The sequence below is a fragment of the Microplitis demolitor genome, chromosome 9 (genome assembly GCF_026212275.2).
Source record: "Microplitis demolitor isolate Queensland-Clemson2020A chromosome 9, iyMicDemo2.1a, whole genome shotgun sequence".
Taxonomy (NCBI): domain Eukaryota; kingdom Metazoa; phylum Arthropoda; class Insecta; order Hymenoptera; family Braconidae; genus Microplitis; species Microplitis demolitor.
Window position 1 is genome coordinate 6,625,946 of NC_068553.1, and position 17,796 is coordinate 6,643,741.

Consider the following 17,796-nt stretch of genomic DNA (forward strand, 5'->3'; position numbering starts at 1 on the left):
GAGTACAGAGATCACTTGATGGTACACTGCGTGACTTTGCTAAAAAAAAAAAAAAAAAAAAACAAGTAAAAATACAAGAAATCTTTGATAAATTTAGTACAGCTGGTACTTATTCAAAATTTGATTTGGATAAAAATAATGTTGTAACAAGAAGTTTAAATAACAGGGACATTCATGGTGTTTATGGTTTAGAATATTTTCGATTATTATTAAATGGTATATTATTTACCTCAAAAAATTATAAAGAAACATTAAAAAAGAATTTTTCTTATGTAGCATTTAAATACTCGAATGAAAAACGTTTTGGATTTCTCCATTCTTTTATAAAAATTATCGATAAAATATGCGATTGTCAAAATATTAGTAATACATCGACTTTCGATTCTCGTGTATTATTTGTCGCTTAAATTTGACGCTAAACGCTATAATTTATCGCTACATTTTTTCTGAGTGGCACACATGTTAAATTCTCATTACGTGACCAAATTTGACGCTAAAAAGCAGCGTCAAGCGTCAGCATGATAAAGCACTTTGAGTCAATATTAAGTCAAAAAAAGTTTAAATAGTTAAAATGTGGACTACAGTTGTCGGCATATCGACGACTTCAAAGGAAATTAAGTTAAATCAAGTCAAATTTAAGATTTTTTTTTTTTGACCCGGGAGTGCATAAAGTGACTAAGCGGAGAATAATTGATGCAAAGAAATGTTACTTTGATCGTCCATTTCGGGACTGTAAAATGCGAGATCGTTATGGAACGATTTCCGTAACTTAGGTTTGATAAAACGTACGAATTCGACTGCCGGACTAAATCGTGATTTAGATAATCTAAATGATTTCTTCGTTTCAGCAGCCGGTCCACCGTTGCAAAATATCGACAGTAAATACTTTAGTACTTGTATGGTAAAATATGATAACTCGATGACTTTCGAGAAATTAACTACTGCTGTTGTTAAACAGGCGTAAATGAGATTAACTTCTGGGTCTGTGGGTCTGGATGACTTTTAAATGAAAACTTATTATGTTCTTATGCCCTCCTTTCTGTCATACCTAACGATGTTATTTAATTTGTCTCTTTCAGAGGGTAGTTTTCCATCAGCTTGGAAGAAATCCTATGTATTGCCTTTACCGAAAGGTCATAGTCTGACAGAGTACTCTAATTATAGACTAATTCCATTACTTTGTACTGTATCAAAAACTCTTGAGAGATGCGTCGATGACCAGATTTTAAATTGTCTACTAGTAAATGAGATGGTTGATAAGTTTCAAACAGCTTTTCGGTGGGTCTAAACACGCAGGATGCTATTCAAAATTTTGCGGTAATATGAGGTTAAGTATACATGAATCAAAGATAATACTAGCGGTTTTTTTAGATTTTAGTAAGGCCTTTGACTTGCTGCTCTTTGATATATTGATACTTAAGTTAAGAGCAATGGGTTTTAGTGATACAGTGATTAAGTGGATTATCTCTTCCTTAAAGGGTAGATAACAGGCGATGCGTGCTAGCGATGGTAGGATTTCGGAATGGAAAGATGTTTTGTGTAAGGTGCCGTAGGGAAGAGTTCTCGGTCCATCGTTCTACTCTATTTAGGTGACAGATCTCGGTTGTCTTCTCAATCGCTGTAAACACTTATTTTATTCTGATGATCCGGTCATTTACCTGGAATATAAACTCTGTGACATTGTAAACTGTGTGAGTATCTTGAATGAAGAGATATCTATAATATCTGAATGGTGCTTTAAAAACGGGTTAAAAATAAATCATTGTAAAATGAAAGCAATGATCTTTGGAATAGCGTTTAAATTAGCGGACTTGAATCATGTTGATCTACCGAATATTGTAATAAATAACACTGTAATTAATTATTGTAAGTCTGTAAAATATTTAGAGGTGATGCTTGAGGATACTTTGACGTGATCTTTGCAAGCAACTAAGACTTTCAAAAGTAGTATGAGGATTCTTGCTCAATTGAAAATGCACGATAATGCGTTTAGCTTGCCAATTAGATAGAGACTTGTAACAACTTTGATCTTTCTTACATTTGATTATTGTGCGGCAGCTTACACGAATATCACGTGTCAACAGCAAACTAGATCACAAATGAAGTTAAACGGATGTGTTCGCTACATTTTAAAAATATCAAAGTATGAGCATGTAATCCCGTACTATACAGACCTGTGCTGGTTAACACTTAAGACTTGGAGAGATTTTTTATCAATGAAACATTATACGAGGGAATTTTAATATTACAGTTATTTTATCGTAGCTCATTTTGTCGTCGGTTATTTTATCCTTCGGTTATATTCTCGCGGTTATTTTGTCCGCGAGCAACTAATCGCGGCACGATATATATACCACGTGGCCGTTAGCGGTTAAAATGATTAGCGACTGGAATAACGACGATTCGAATTGCGGACCTTGGTCCGAAGTTATACGTTTCGGTACTCCGTGGCGTGAAATCCAATGCAGCGATAGTGCATGTGCTACCGTTTCTGCAGTTCCATTGGATAACGGGACAGCCTCAGGAAACCTCGTGAATCGGTCGATGATCGTTAGACACTGATTAAAACCTCTTGACGATTTTAGAGACACCAAGTCGATGTGTATGTGCTCGAATCGCTCGGTTAGAGGTTGAAAACTGGTGATCGGCGATGACACGTGTCTCTGGATTTTATTTTTCTTGCAATCGATGCAAGATTTCGCCCATTGTCGGCAATCTTTATTAATCGACGGCCAGATGTATCGTCTAGAGACCATTTTTAATGATCCTTCAATTCCAGGATGAGCTAGTGAGTGCAGTGACTTAAACACCTTTTTTCTCAGCGGCTCTGGAACGTAAGGTCGCACCGTACCTGACGCAATGTCACAGTACAATGCTAAACCGTTGTCGGAATTGATTCGTCGAAGCTGCAACGCGGTTGTCTGTTGCAGCAGTTGTTGAAGCTCGAGATCTTGCTTCTGAGCATCGGCAAGTTCTTCCGATGTAATAGCAGTAGACACTGCTTTGACTCGTGTCAGTGACAATATTGTCGTTACCCGACACATTTCGAATATCGGTGGTGAATTGACCGATGAGATCGAGTCGACGAAATTGCCAAGGCGATGCTCTTTCTGTGCGCTGTTTGTAAGCGTGCTGAAACGGCTTGTTATCAGTGTAGATCGTAACATGCTGGCCTTCGAATTTGTGCCGAAAATATTTTACAGCCTCATAGATGGCGTTCAACTCGCGGTCGTACGTCGACAATTTTTGAATCGACGGGGGCACTTTTCGACTGAAAAATGCCAGTGGTTGCCAGTTGTTTTCCACTTTTTGTTGCAATATGGCTCTGATACCGATTTCGGATGCATCGGTAAATATTGCTCAGTCAGCATCGATTTTAGGGTGTACCAATAAAGTAGCATCCTCGAGAGCTCGTTTACCTGACTTAGTAGACCAAATTGACATTTCGATTCATTAATTACCAGTCCGTAGTCACGGAGACGCTCAAATAAAGTTTTCAGATGCTCCATGTGTTGCTTTTCGTCGTTGGATGCAATTAAGATATCGTCAACATATGAAAAGACGAAATCAAGGTCACGAGTGACCTCGTCAATAAATCGTTGAAACGTTTGAGTGACTCAAGAAGTCTGCACCTATAATCGGTTTAGTGACGTCAGCAATGATGAAATTCCATGAGAAATCACGGTGAAGCCCAAGGTTCAATGTAATCGATTTTAAACCATGGGTTTGAATTATTGAGCCGTTTGTGGCATACAATAGGTAACCTATGGGTGTACTGAGTTATTTCAGCCAGCCATGTGGAAAGACGGACAAATCGGAGCTGGAGTCGACAAGATATTCCGTTCCTGTAGTTCGATCTCGGATAAACAGAAGGCGAGAAATCGATTGAGAATCATTGGCTGCCTCTACTGATTCTCGCTTGAGTTTCCCTGCCATTTACAGCAGGGAGCGCATGATCGGGCATTTTTACCATGCTTGAAGTGGAGCCAACAGAAATCAAACTTCTTTGGTACACGTGACCGTGATCGACTTCTGGATTTGCCGCGTTTAACTTTCAAGTTTCTCACTTGATTCGTGAGTTGCGCAATTTCTCTGCGCAGTGCGGCAATTTCGCTGTGCTCGGCGGTTGTGATGATGAATTTGTCGTGGCGGCGGCAACTTGAGGTTTGAGCGATAAACGATCAACCATACGATCAGCAGACTCGGCTAGTTTATCAAGCGTTGAGTCTTTGATAGCTTCAAGACATAGTTGAATCTCATTTGGCATATGGGAAAACTAACGTGCTTTAATTATAGCGTCATCAATGCTGGGAACTAGCGTACGCAGATGACGTAAATGTTGCGATGGTGTCCGATCGCCAAGTCTCTCTTTGTCAAGGAGCTGAGTGATCCATGCTTCTTCGGACCTCGTGAAACATTTTATTAAAGCGGCTTTTAAATCGCTGTACGGAGTTGTCGCAGGAGGCTAAAGGATTAACTGCTCGACTTCTGTGGCGACGCGAGTATCAAGCAATGGGATCACCAAGTCAAATTTGGCACGCTCCGTTGCTACCTGATGTGTCAAAAACTGCGCCTCAACCTGCGCGAACCACAGTTTCGGATTCTCCGAGCTGAAATGGGTTGCTTTGATGTTCACGACCATATTTAATTCAACTGACGTAAACGACAACGATCCCGATAAATTAGATTTGAATGTGTTTTCGTCAGATGACTCGGATTTTATTGTCCTGTCGCTGTCGGTTTCAGAGCCTGACATCACCCATCAACAATATCTTTAATTCGGTGCAGTGCTATTGAAGGATTATGGATGACGCACGGCTCAGGAATGTGCGGTGATGTATCGGCCTAATCCTCAATGGTATTTCCGGTAACGGAAAGGAAACTATACGCGACACTGCCCGAAAAATTAATTGCAATTTTTCATCACAGCTCGCGAAAACTTTTGTCACTATTCGATTCGCATTTAAGGTCCCTCGAATCAAGACTGATGCGGCATAACGTCCATCAGATGCCCAGCAATACACTAGTGGTGATTAAAATGATATAAAACTGCACAATGATAAAAAATCACTGCACTAATTGAGTCAAAAATAAATTCACACAAAAATAACTGTGAAGAACAAATCATGGTCTCACCGGTTAATCGGCAACGCGACAAAATATTCGCGGCAAAAGGAAACGAGAACTCGCGAGATTTTCACAAACTGTGTAACGCACGAGTTCAACGCTTCCCTTAAAAAGAGAACACGTCGGGGTCACCAATTTAGCGGTTAAGGGTAAAATTCAATTATAATACAATAAATTATTTAAGCCAACTAATAATGATAAATAATTGTTTTATTTATCCAACATAATTAACACAATAAAAGAAAAGTATACAAAATGAAAATGCTTGAATGTGTATTCGCAGTTCAGCGGTGTATCTTGTAATGTCTAATGTCTCTGCGAATGAGGTAGAGACGGAATATGTAAAAAATCGATGTTCGGCGTAAATTGCCGAAATCGATCGACCGTAATTATTGTAGCAACGCTACATATATATATATATATATATATATATATATATATATATATATATTTATATTTATATATATATGTATATGTATATATATTGTAACGGGTTTTTCACCACCGAGGATCTACCGGAGTGAAGTCCGAGTACACTTACTATGTGGCAACCTTGTTCAAAGATTTAAATGTTGGGCGCCAGGTAACGCGTTCAAATTGCACTATCATCTAATTAGTACCCGTAATTAATTATTAAATCAATTATTATTTACACCAATCGCGTTTCACTTGTTCATTAACAAAATCAGTCGGTCGTACACTTGCTCAGTTCTCGTGTCTAGGCTTCGGCTTGTTCACTTGCTCACAGAAATAATCGGATTCTTCTTCACGCAATAATTAGTCGTTGTTCACCTCGGATTGTTCGTGACGGCGTATATTGGATCGGTCAAAGCTCGGAATCGAAATTATTCGTTCAGTCGAGTCGAATTGTTCAAATTAAGAAAAAAACGTGGCCGTTCAGTATGGCGCCTATCCCGGATCTCTCGTTACAATCCATCCGGTGGATCCATTGCTTGGTCTAAGTTGAAATTTTCGATTCTAGATGTCACTAGAAATTGCTCATCCGGTAACTATTGATTATGTCAATTAAATTCAAACCACGAGTCGATGTTGAATTTTCCATCATGTTACAAAACCTCCCCCCAGACATCGACTAGGGGTTTCGAGGTGGTTGGTCGGTTTGATCGAGTTGATTGTCGGTTGTTCTTCGTGGTCGTTGTTCGGTGTCCTCAACAAGTTGAACCTCGTAACCTGTTGAGTACTTGTTGTAATTCTTCCGATTGGCTAGGTTCGTTGTTCTGCGGGAATTGTATGGTAGGCGGCTTTTGGTTGACCTGGTCACTTTTCGATCTGGACCAGTATCGATTACAGGTTCTGCATGTCGGGTTCGGGGCGTTTTCAGAACCACAGGACCAGCAATAGCCGATTCGTCGAGGTTTCGGACAGTCATGATGTCCGTGACCTGTCTCTCGGAAGTTGAAACACTTGCCTCGGAATTTCTCGTCGATCGTCAGGGCTAAATCGGCTCGCCGTATTGTTTCAGTAACATTTCGTGTCGGATTAACTGCAGCTATTTGTGCTGTTGGTCGAATTCGGCTTCTCGGTCCCGGATTCGGTAGGAATGTCGGTGTCAATGACGTTGTTCTATCAGTATGACTTGATTCACTGTTGTTGAAATCTTCGGTGAGTTCTCGTCTGATGTTGTTCTTCTTCTTGTCCGGTTTGGACTTCTTTGACTTATTCGGTGTAGGTGGTTCATTACCGTACACGGTAATAATGGCGGCAATCTGCAGGGTTTCAATAGTGCGGTTCTTCTGTGTGTACCGACTCGGATAATACGCACATTCCGAAATCACGCTTTCTTCCGGAGATATCGGCGGTCGTGGTTGTTTCCGGTTGCGCGGAATATGAAATTTACGACCTAGTTCGTATAATTGATCGAATGAGTCGAAATCGGATCGTCGTATCATCAAATGGTATTCCGATCTCAGACCGTTGAAGGCGAAATCGAGTTGAAATTCTATCGGCAACTTTCTCGTTACTCTGGTCCACATACAGATCAGAGCATCAAAATAATTTAAACCAGGTTCTAACGCACCCTGCGTCCGGTTAACAATGTCTCCGAGCAGGCGATAGTCGAAGTCGGGTTCACCAAATCGGCTTCGTATTTCGGTAACTTCCGTCGTAAATTGTAGGGCATTCAGTGTTTTTCAAAAGTGCCCATAGTTACTTAGCTGTTATTCCAGCTGTTTCACTTGTGTCCGTTGCAGGACTCATTTTTCCTATGAAATTGACCTTTATTGGATTGCAGACCGTAAACCAATGAAAGTACACTAAAATTGTTAATGATGATTTTATAGGAAATTTTAGTCCCTTCTAAAAAAGTCATATGAGTCAAGTCGCTAAAGTCCATAGTTTCCGAGTTAAAGTCATTTTTATAATTTAAGAAATAAAATATTGATTGTAATTGTTTTTTTTATATTATATTTTTCAAATTATAAAAATGACTTTAACTCGGAAACTATGGACTTTAGCGACTGGACTCATAGGACTTTTTTAGAAGGGACTAAAATTTCCTATAAAATTATCATTAACAATTTTAGTGTACTTTCATTGGTTTACGGTCTGCAAGCCAATAAAAGTCAATTTCATAGGAAAAATGAATTCCGCAACGGACATAAGTGAAACAGCTGGAATAACAGCTAAGTAACTATGGGTAATTTTGAAAAACAGCAAACGCCCTACAGTTTGCGACTTAAACCGCGTTGATATCATGAAAAACAGCTGAGTATTAGAAGACTAAAAAAAAAGTACTTTTATTTACGTGTATTTTAAATGGGAAAAAATCAGATTGAAATAATAAGTACTTAGCATTGGAATTAAGAGCTCATATTTGGTAAATTTTTTTTTTTCGATGTAGATTAAGATTTTGCTTGAGCACTAAGAAGAAAAAAAAATTGTTGCGGAAATGAATCACCTTAATGTATATATATGTATGTATGTGGCACCATATATACATATATATTAGGGTGTCCGTTATTTCCCAAATTGATTTTTATTTATCGATCGCCCCCTGAATCTTTAGTTTATGACTTAAAAAAAAATATCCAACACAATCAGGCTCTTAATTTTCACATTAAGCCGTGCCGAAATCATTTTATATTTCCCATTCAAATAACATTGGATTTTTAGACTTTTGACTTTCAATTTTTTTCTCAGAAACAAATAAAAGTAAAAATTTAATCGAAGCATATTCTAATAGGAAATTCAACGCTCTATAAAAAAAGTTCTCTTATGAATTTTTTGATAAAATAACTCCTTCAAAAGTTGTTTAACGTTAAACTTGTGTTTTTATCAATTCTATAATATTTTAAATTCTGTTTTCATTTTTATTTTTTTTGGCTATAAAATCATTGAAATAAAAGATAATTATTACAATCACTCGAATACCGATGATCATTTATATAGATTTCATATCCTAAACGGAAAATGAAGGGAAAAAAAACATTGTTTTATGAGAAATAAAAGAATAACATATCTTCCTTATGCAGATGAAGTTTAAAATAAATTAATGGAAAGTGGTTAAATAGATATGTGAAAATTTAGTTGTCTCTAATATTATAAGCAGATTTATTATTATTTTTGCTTCCTTTATAACTTTTTTGCTACGCAAGATTTGGTCGCATTAGAATATTTTGTATTGTCCTCACTTACAATATAACAGAGATTTATAAAATAAATTAATTTTATTTGTACATGAATATTTAAATTTGAACATTGATTCGAGTGCGCTCTCGGCCCACGCATTTCCACTGTCCCCACGCCGTCAACGATCGATAATATGGGACTCTATTGATTGATTGATACGCTTGGCCGTACGATGAATGGGTACTCTACCGGGGCCCCGAGTGCCGCCGTTTCTAGAAATGAAAAATTTGTAAAATTCTGCATGGTACGAGCCTGAGATGAGATTGAGAGTGGGGGCTGCCGGCTTCGCAGCGCACAGAGAGGCACTCGAGCGTCACTCACTGCCTAGCGCTGCACACGACAAGTCGTATTGAAAATTATTCATTTTTTTTTTAAAAAAAACTTACAACAAGCAAATCAATTTTTTGGTGAGTCGTGAGACCCCGTTCAGGATAAATTATTCATTGTCAAAAGTGAGTTAAAAACCTCATCAATTATCATCGAAATAAAATCTACGGCGAGTCGAAAAGACCCCATGCTTTCCGGTACACCTCAAATATACGGTGAGTCTAAGTCTGACCCCGGACGCCATCCTACAATTCACGTTTGTTGTGGCTTCTGTTAAATTTCATCCAAAAATTTTTAAAATTGAGCTGATTTTCACAACAGCATAATTAATGATATAAATTAATTAAAAGAGGCTGTGAGGACGTCGCAATCAACGACATCCAGTGTCAGCAAGCTCGGACGGCGTCCTTGGTAAACTTATGAAGGCCAATTTTGAAAGATTTATTTTTTATTCTTTAAATAAAAAGTTAACATTTACTTTTACGGAAATTAAACAAATTTTTATATAATTGAGATAAAAATTATCGGTTCTCGCGGCGTGGGTTCGAGAGTGTTCGGTCGCCATTTTATATAACTATCTGGGTTTGTCTTTATTAAGTAGCGTCATATTGAATAATTATTTCAGTTGAGTCTAGCGACCACTGATTAATTATTTAATAATTAAAAATTCTAATATTTGAATTTGATTTAACTTAGCAGGTATTCTTCCGGAGATACTGAGTCTCACAGACTGTTCTGCAAAAGGTGCTGGAACTTTGGTTTAGATAGTGACCTTGGTGCTGAGTCTCACCGACCGCACAACTGGGAACTTTATTTAGGTAAAATTATTAAGATAAAAATTTAAATAAAACAAAATTCAGGCTAGAAACTTAACCCAGAACTTCAGGCGTCAATTAAAAATTTTATATTTGCGGACAGAGTGTGTGAGAGTGTGGATTGGAATTGATTTATTGCCTCGCCAGCAATAATTTGTTTAATATTAAGGAGATAATAATTGTTGTTATAATTAAAGGAATTTTTTATTAAAGTAAAAACTAAGTCAAATTTGAAAATACGTAAATATTGTCGGCATATTGAAATTTTATTATTGTTAAATATATTTAATATCAACTAGGAAGCATATCTGTTGCCGCATAAATATTATAAATAAATTTGTATATATTAGTAAATTTTATAAATATTTTATTAAATTACATTTACTGAAATATTTAATCTCAATTGACTAATGACGCTGAGTCTAATCGACCGCTCATTAAGTGATTGAATTTGTTATATTTAAAATCAAACTCTGTGGCTGTGTGGTCCAGCCACGGTAAGGAAATTTTCGGATTCATCCTTGAGATTTCTTTTCTCTCTGCTTTGTTTTTGCCTTGCACACGATACTGAGAGATCGTGCAAATTACTTTCAGTGGCGCCCTTAGGACGTTTGAGTTCAAAAGGTGTCCAAATTGTGACCTTGCAAGTCATCAAGACCACGGCAGTCGAGGGGTTACTGGTTATAATAACTTGTATCAAATATTGTTTTTGGTTTTCTCGTGATGGTAAAATGATATACTCTTGAGTTAATTTAATTGCTTTTTCGGTGGCATCATTCATTACATGTAAATCGTTAACAATTCGTAAGCCTTCTGAAAAGTATTTAGAAAGGCTTCAACAACATTAGAAGACCGAAAACATTATTTGATACAACTTGTAAGTGAGAACAGAATAAAATATCCTACTGCGACCAAAGCTTGCTTCGCAAAAAAATTATAAAGAATGCAAAAATAATAATAGATCTGCTTATAATATTATGGGCGGAGAAATTTTTACATATGTATTTCACCACTTTACATTAATTCATTTTAAAGTTCGTCTGTATGGGGAAAGGTATGTTATTTTTTTATTTCTCATAAAACAATGTTTTTTTTTCCTTAATTTTTTGTTTAGGCCATGAAATCTATATAAATGATCATCGGTACTCTAGTGATAATAATAATGATCTTTTATTTCAACGATTTTATAGCCAAGAAAGGCAGAAATGAAAATAAAATTTAAAATATTATAGAATTTATAACAAACACAAGTTTAACGTTAAATAACTTTTGAAGGAAATATTTGATCGAAAACTCATAAGAAAACTTTTTTGTAGAGCGTTCGATTTCCTATCAGAATATGCTTCGATCAAATTTTTACTCTCATTTGTTTCTAAGAAAAAAAATTAAAAGTCAAAAGTCTAAAAATCCTATGTTATTTAAATGGGAAATATAAAATGATTTTGGCACGGTTTACTGTAAAAATTAAGAGCTTGATTGTGTTAAATATTTTTTTTTAGGTCATAAACTGAAGATTTAGCGGGCGATTGATAAATAATCTATTTGGAAAATAACGGACACACTAATATATATAGGTCATTCCACCAAATAAAGTTATTTTTACGGGGTGACCCTCATCGATTTGATTAAAATTTTGTGAAGTCTATCCATCTTTAAAAAAAAAATTCTCTGAAAATTTGAGCCTTTAATATGCAGCAGTTTTAAAGTTATGATTTTTTGAATTTTTTAAAAATTTTTGTTTTCAACTTTTTCATTACTTTTTTTGAAGGAAACAATTTAAAAAAAAAATGAGCACATAATAGTTTTTCGTAGAAAAAATTCTCAGCTTTCCAACGAAAAATATCCATTTTTTATTTTAAGTTACAGAAGACCCTTTAAAATTCGTTTAAAATAGGTAAAACGATCTTTATGACTGTGTGGCGCCTGATACATCTAATTTGATATTTTTTTCTGAAAGCTGAGACCTTTTCCCACGAAATATGTAATTTTCACGATGTGCATATTTTTTGTTTGAACAAAATTAAATATAATATAAACTCTCTATGATTAAAAAACTTTAATTCTTAACTTTTTTGAGGATCTTGATACATTTTTAACACAAATATATCCTAGTCTATCAGCAATAGGTGAGAAAAGATGTACTGCTTGTGTTTCTTTTACCGTATTTGACTCTAAGTATCGTACGTCTAAAACATTTATTTTCTATAAAAAGTCATTATTCCTTGATTAAAAGAAACGATTTGTAATGTTAAATGCCCATAAAGAGGGTGATTAAAAAATTTTCAAAGTATTCAAAAGCATTAAAAAGTATTAAAAATTTTTTTTCAAATCGTTTTCAATCGTTTCTTTTTATAAGAGTTGGTTATAAAAGTGAAAACAACGCTGGTAAAATTTTGAATAGCCTGGATGCATTAATCTTGCGGTGTGAGGATATGTTTTCTGATATGTGTCTGCAGTAAAGCTCTGACAACAAAAATTATAAAACTATTTTTCATGATACCAGCATTAAAGCTTCAAGTTTTGGAATTAGTGATTTGAACTTTAATTCTTGGGTTTAGTTCAAAAATGATTTCAGGCTATTGATGTTATCTCCCTCAATGACAGTTCTAACTTTGTCAACAAGTTTTATAAAAATTTGTCTAAATAATAAGTGGTATTTATGGTTTCTGTTTAATTATAAACTGCAAATCAAAAAGTACGCGTACACTTATGGTTGATCACACCATTGATCTTTAATTAACTTAACTTTAATTGGCTGCTGCCGCTGAAACTGATTTTCAATGCAGGTAATCATAAAAAAAATAGTGTGTAACACGAGATGAAATACGACTTCAGATTGCAGTTATTGTCAGCTTTTGCCTACGGCTTGGGCAGTCTACTTCACTCTCGTCTGATATTGTTTTGTTTCATCTCTTGCCACACGATGAACCACTACAGTTTGATAAAACTATAAAATCAACAACTTGTATTTAAATAATTATTGATTTTGTTCAAACAAAAAATATGCACATCGTGAAAATACATGATTCGTGGGAAAAGGTCTCAGCTTTCAGAAAAAAATATCAAATTAGATGTATCAAGCGCCGCACAGTCATAAAAATAGTTTTTCCTATTTTAAACGACTTTTAAAGGGTTTTCTGTAACTTAAAATAAAAAATGGATATTTTCGTTGGAAAGCTGAGAACTTTTCCTACGAAAAACTATTATGTACTCATTATTTAAAAAAAATGTTTCCTTGAAAAAAAGTAATGAAAAAGTTGAAAACAAAAATTTTTTAAAAATTCAAAAAATCATAACTTTAAAACTGCTGCATATTGAGGGCTCAAATTTTCAGAGAATTTTTTTTCAATAGATAGAAAGACTCCATTAAATTTTAATCAAATCGACGAAGGTCACCCCGTAAAAATAACTTTATTTGGTAGAATGACCCATATATATATATATATATATACATATATATATATATATATATATATATATATATATATATATATATATATATATTAGGGTGCTTCGTTTCCGGTGAAAGTATTTTTTTTGTTGCTCATCAAGCAAAATATTGTTTTTCATGCTAAAACAAAAATTCCTGCTAAGTGTAAGTTATTAATTACAATCCTAAGTACTTTCCATTTGATTTCCAAGATTTCCCATTTGAAATACACGTAAATAAAATTACTTTTTTTTTAACTTTCTAATAGTCAGCTGCGTTTTATGATGTCGACGCGGTTTCGGTCGCAAATTCTAGAGCTTTTGGTGTTCTTCAAAAGTGCCCATAGTATCTTAACTGTTATTTCAGCTGTTTTACTTGTGCCCGTTGCAGGACTCATTTTTCCTATGAAATTGACCTTTATTCGCTAGCAGAACGTAAACCAATAAATGCACACCAAAAATGTGAATGGGAATTTTATAGGAAATTTTATTCCCCTCAAAAAAAGTCATATAAGTCAAGTCGCTAACGTCCATAGTTTCCGAGTTATCGGATGTTATGTCCAAATAATTTTTTTTTTATTCTAACAATTATTTAAAAATAGTTATTACAGAGCTCTTCTTTTCGAAAGCGCGCGAAAACGTAGCGTCAGCTTTTTCCACCCTTTTATGCGACAAAGAATAGTGGGAGGATAACTGCAATAAGACGAACGAACAATAAAACCACTGTCGTCACTTTCCACCAATGACAATAATTAAAAATTCCCCATCAATCGCGAAATCAAAGTTTATAAAAAGCCTGAGCACCCATAGCTCTTGGCTAGTCGGTTCTTATAACTTTCGGTCCGCGAATATTCGAACGTCGAACTTTCGTCTACTCTTATGCAGAATTCCGCCCCAGGCGTTGAAAGGTCAATAAGAGGATCTTTAATATTTTCTATTTAAACCTTATCGTAGGAATCCGCTTCGGCGTTGAATAATCAATAAGGAATTCTAAAATTGACATCTTTTTGCAGTCAATTATTGCAGGATTCTGCTTAGGCGTTGAAAAAGCAATAATCGACCTCTTTATCTATTAACAATCCTCAAAGATTAATAGAAACTTGCGGTCCGATTGAAATAGTGACGCAAATCACGTGTATTTGCGATTCTATCTCGGGCTGAGTTTGCGCATAAAATGACTTTTCGGGTGTGTAAAAAGGACGTATTAAACATGAAATAAAAATCTTATAAAAATATCCGTGAATAATAAATATTTCCAGGTTGTACCTAGACCACCAGGTGGTTATCTGGGCATCCTTGGAAATGAATTTTTCATCAAAGAACGAGCTGGCATTTCCTTTTTTTGGAATACGCTGGTCTTCGAAAATCGACCTACTCGTCCTATTCCTTTTTCAATGGATAACGACCTTGATGTAAGATATATCCTGTCTCTAGGGACAGGGCCAAAAGTTTTCGAATCATGTAATTCGCTTCATGGAGAATTACAATGTTTTCTCAAAGATACAGAGGGGGGGAGGGATGTGTGTTTGATAAATTCTTCCGCCCTTAAACCCGAGATTAGAGTGGATCGTGGTAATACGATGCTACTCCGTGGTTTGAATGGACAGTCCATGGAAACAATTGGTACTGTAGAATTAAAGGTTTTGGGTTCAAAAATCCAATTTCATGTTTGTGATGGGAATCTACTCTTCCATGGTGTCGGAATTTTGGGCAACAACTTCCTGAAAAATGAACAAGTGGAGATTTCATGCCATCATCAATCTCTGAATTTATCATCTCGACCTTCTTGACCTTTACCTTTCAGTCTCAAAATAAAACCATCCCGTTCATACGTAATTCCATTTCGTATGCGGATGTCCGTGTTGGTACCTGTTGTAAATCCTGAGATCAAATAGGGCTACCTCCGTAAGATTCCTATTAGAGAGGGACTCTTAATGGGTGATGCCGTTGTCTCAGTTGATGACGATCAAGCGATGTGTATGGTCATCAATACCACATCAGATCCAGTAGAAATCGAAATTGAACCTCAAGTGCTTGAAGAATTTAAATTTGATTATCTTGACCCATTCGATGAATTTTCCGACAAAGCGGAAACTCCATCTGGAATACACTCACTTTCTAAGCGAGATCGTATCCAAGCAATCTTTGATAAAATTCCTACCAATCATCTCAGTCGCACCGAAAGGAAGCAAATTTTCCGACTTAATCAGGAAAATCATGACATATTTTACCTCCCTGGTGATCGCCTGGGACGTTCTAAAAAGTTCACCTGCAAAATCGAAACCACGAGTGACGAACCAGTCCGAATCAAGCAATATCGGTTTCCTCAAGAACACCGCGACGAAATTAAGAAACAAGTGGATAACCTACTTAAACATGGAATTATTCGAAAATCAAAATCTCCGTATGATTCTCCTTTATGGATTGTCCCTAAGAAATCTGACGCTCAAGGAAACAAAAAGTGGAGAATGGTTATCGATTTTCGAAATCTAAATAAGATAACCATTGGGGATGCTTACCCCCTCCCACTCATAATCGATATTTTAGACCAACTCGGCGGGGCCAAGTACTTCAGTGTGTTTGACCTTGCCAGTGGGTTCCACTAAGTACCAATGAACCCTAGAGACGCTGAAAAACGGCGTTTTCCACCCCGGACGGTCATCGGGAATATTGCTGTATGCCTTTTGGGCTCGAGTGTGCTCCAGCAATTTTCCAACGTATGACGGATTCCACGTTGAGTGGTTTAAAAGGTACAGAACTATTCATCTATCTCGACGACTTCGTAAGTTATGCATCTTCGCTTGAAGAACATGAGGTACGGGTCCAAAGACTTTTCAACCGTCTTCGAGAGGCTGGGCTAACTCTTCAGCCCGAGAAATGCAAATTTCTCTGCCCCGAGGTGGAATTTTTGGGTCACATTATCACTAAAGATGGTGTGAAACCCGACCCAAGGAAAATTTCATCCCTTAAAAACACTTCGCACCCCCAAAATCATACAAAAGCGCGAAAATTTATGGGATTGGCAAACTACTACCGACGATTCATTGAAAACTTCGCTGAAAGAGCAAAACCGATCACAGACCTTACTAGGAAAACTAAACCGTTTGTCTGGTCGGTTCATTCACAAAAGGCTTTCGAGGATATTAAGAATTCGTCATGCGAAAACTCATTCCTTGCCTATCCAAACTTCGATCGACTTTTCATATTGGCAACCAGTTCCTCCGATGTCGGTATTTCAGGCATCTTGAGCTAGGAACTGGAGAACGAAGATCGTACGCCTGGAAACCCCGATAAAAATGTTGAGAAAATTTTCTTCTGTACGTCTAGAGTCTTACAAGAGACTGAGACAAGATACACACACAATGAAAAAGAGTGTTTGGCTGTTTTGTACGCGGTACAACAATTTCGGCCTTACCTTTATGATAAGCCTTTCACCTTGTATACAAGCAACCCTTGTATATCTTGGTTGAAAGACAGCCAAACTGACACCGAACGACAAATTAAATGGAGATCTAAATTAAGTGAATACAAATTTTCGGTTATCGTTCGACATATAATCTCAAAACAATATGCCGAAGGGTTGTCTTACAACCCTGAAGGTAGATCTCCAAAGGAAATGGCTTCAAACCAAAAATCGGTCGAGGAAGCAGTGATGCTCCCACTTAAAAAAACTTCTTGTCCTGACGAAGAAGCCATAGCAGCTGTAAAACGAGGAAGAAAACCTGGAAGTAAAAACAAACCTCGAGTTAACAGCGCTCCACAACCTCGTGACACAATCGCATTCCGATTACGAATGAGACGAGCTAGGGAACTGACACAAAACCGGAAAAGAGTAAATTATTGTGAAATAAGTACGACCGAACCCGACGTCTCAGAAAGTATCGATGATGACGTTTTTTAAGTAAATCAACCAGGACCATCCTCAGCACCGCAGGCTCCAGTCAACCCGGAAGCGGAGATTGGGCCAGAGCCCGGACGAGGACTGGAAGGAACAGATGAGGAGGAAGAAGAAGCAGTCCGGCTCATGAATGAAGAATATCTGCTCAACGAGTCGGAGAAAAGTTCCAGCGATCAGGGGGATGAAAATACTCCTGAAGCGATAAATCGACAGCAAATGCGCGAAGATTTGAGAAAATCATTTGAACGCTTCAATAAAGCCTTAGAAAAACGAGCAATTAACGTTTCAGATGAAGAAGCGGATCGTACTGTTCGTCCGGAAGATTATTACAATCCACTACCTGTAGTCAGCCCTCAAGTAGCCAAGGAAGTCAGAAAATATCTTGAACGGGGCTACTTATCAGACGAACACGACGAATCTGAAGACTCGGATGAGTCCGACGAAGAAAGAGAAGACGAATTCCTTCGTGAAAATCAAGATATAGAAGAAAATGAAGATTCAAGTGAAGTCAGCTGCTCTGAACCGGAATTCCAAGTGAAAATAACCCCTGCA

The 17,796-nt window shown here is 36.6% G+C and overlaps 1 protein-coding gene across 1 annotated transcript; it reads right to left on the reverse strand.

Annotated features, from left to right (window-relative positions):
- Positions 1 to 4,063: 4,063 nt before the first annotated feature.
- Positions 4,064 to 4,756, reverse strand: LOC103571394 (uncharacterized). Its single transcript, XM_008549549.1, has 3 exons — positions 4,479 to 4,756; positions 4,282 to 4,406; positions 4,064 to 4,236 (listed from the first exon to the last, which is right to left on the reverse strand). Exons 1-3 carry the CDS (start codon positions 4,754 to 4,756, stop codon positions 4,064 to 4,066), a joined length of 576 nt encoding a protein of 191 aa, XP_008547771.1.
- Positions 4,757 to 17,796: the final 13,040 nt, after the last annotated feature.

Excerpts from the sequence above, each read along its gene's own strand:
- LOC103571394 (XM_008549549.1), bottom strand. The coding sequence starts at position 4,756 with ATGTCAGGCTCTGAAACCGACAGCGACAGGACAATAAAATCCGAGTCA. Across the intron at positions 4,407-4,478 it reads GTCGCCACAGAAGTCGAGCA|GTCCGAAGAAGCATGGATCA; the intron begins GTTAATCCTTTA and ends ATGTTTCACGAG. Across the intron at positions 4,237-4,281 it reads TGACGCTATAATTAAAGCAC|CTATCAAAGACTCAACGCTT; the intron begins GTTAGTTTTCCC and ends TATGTCTTGAAG.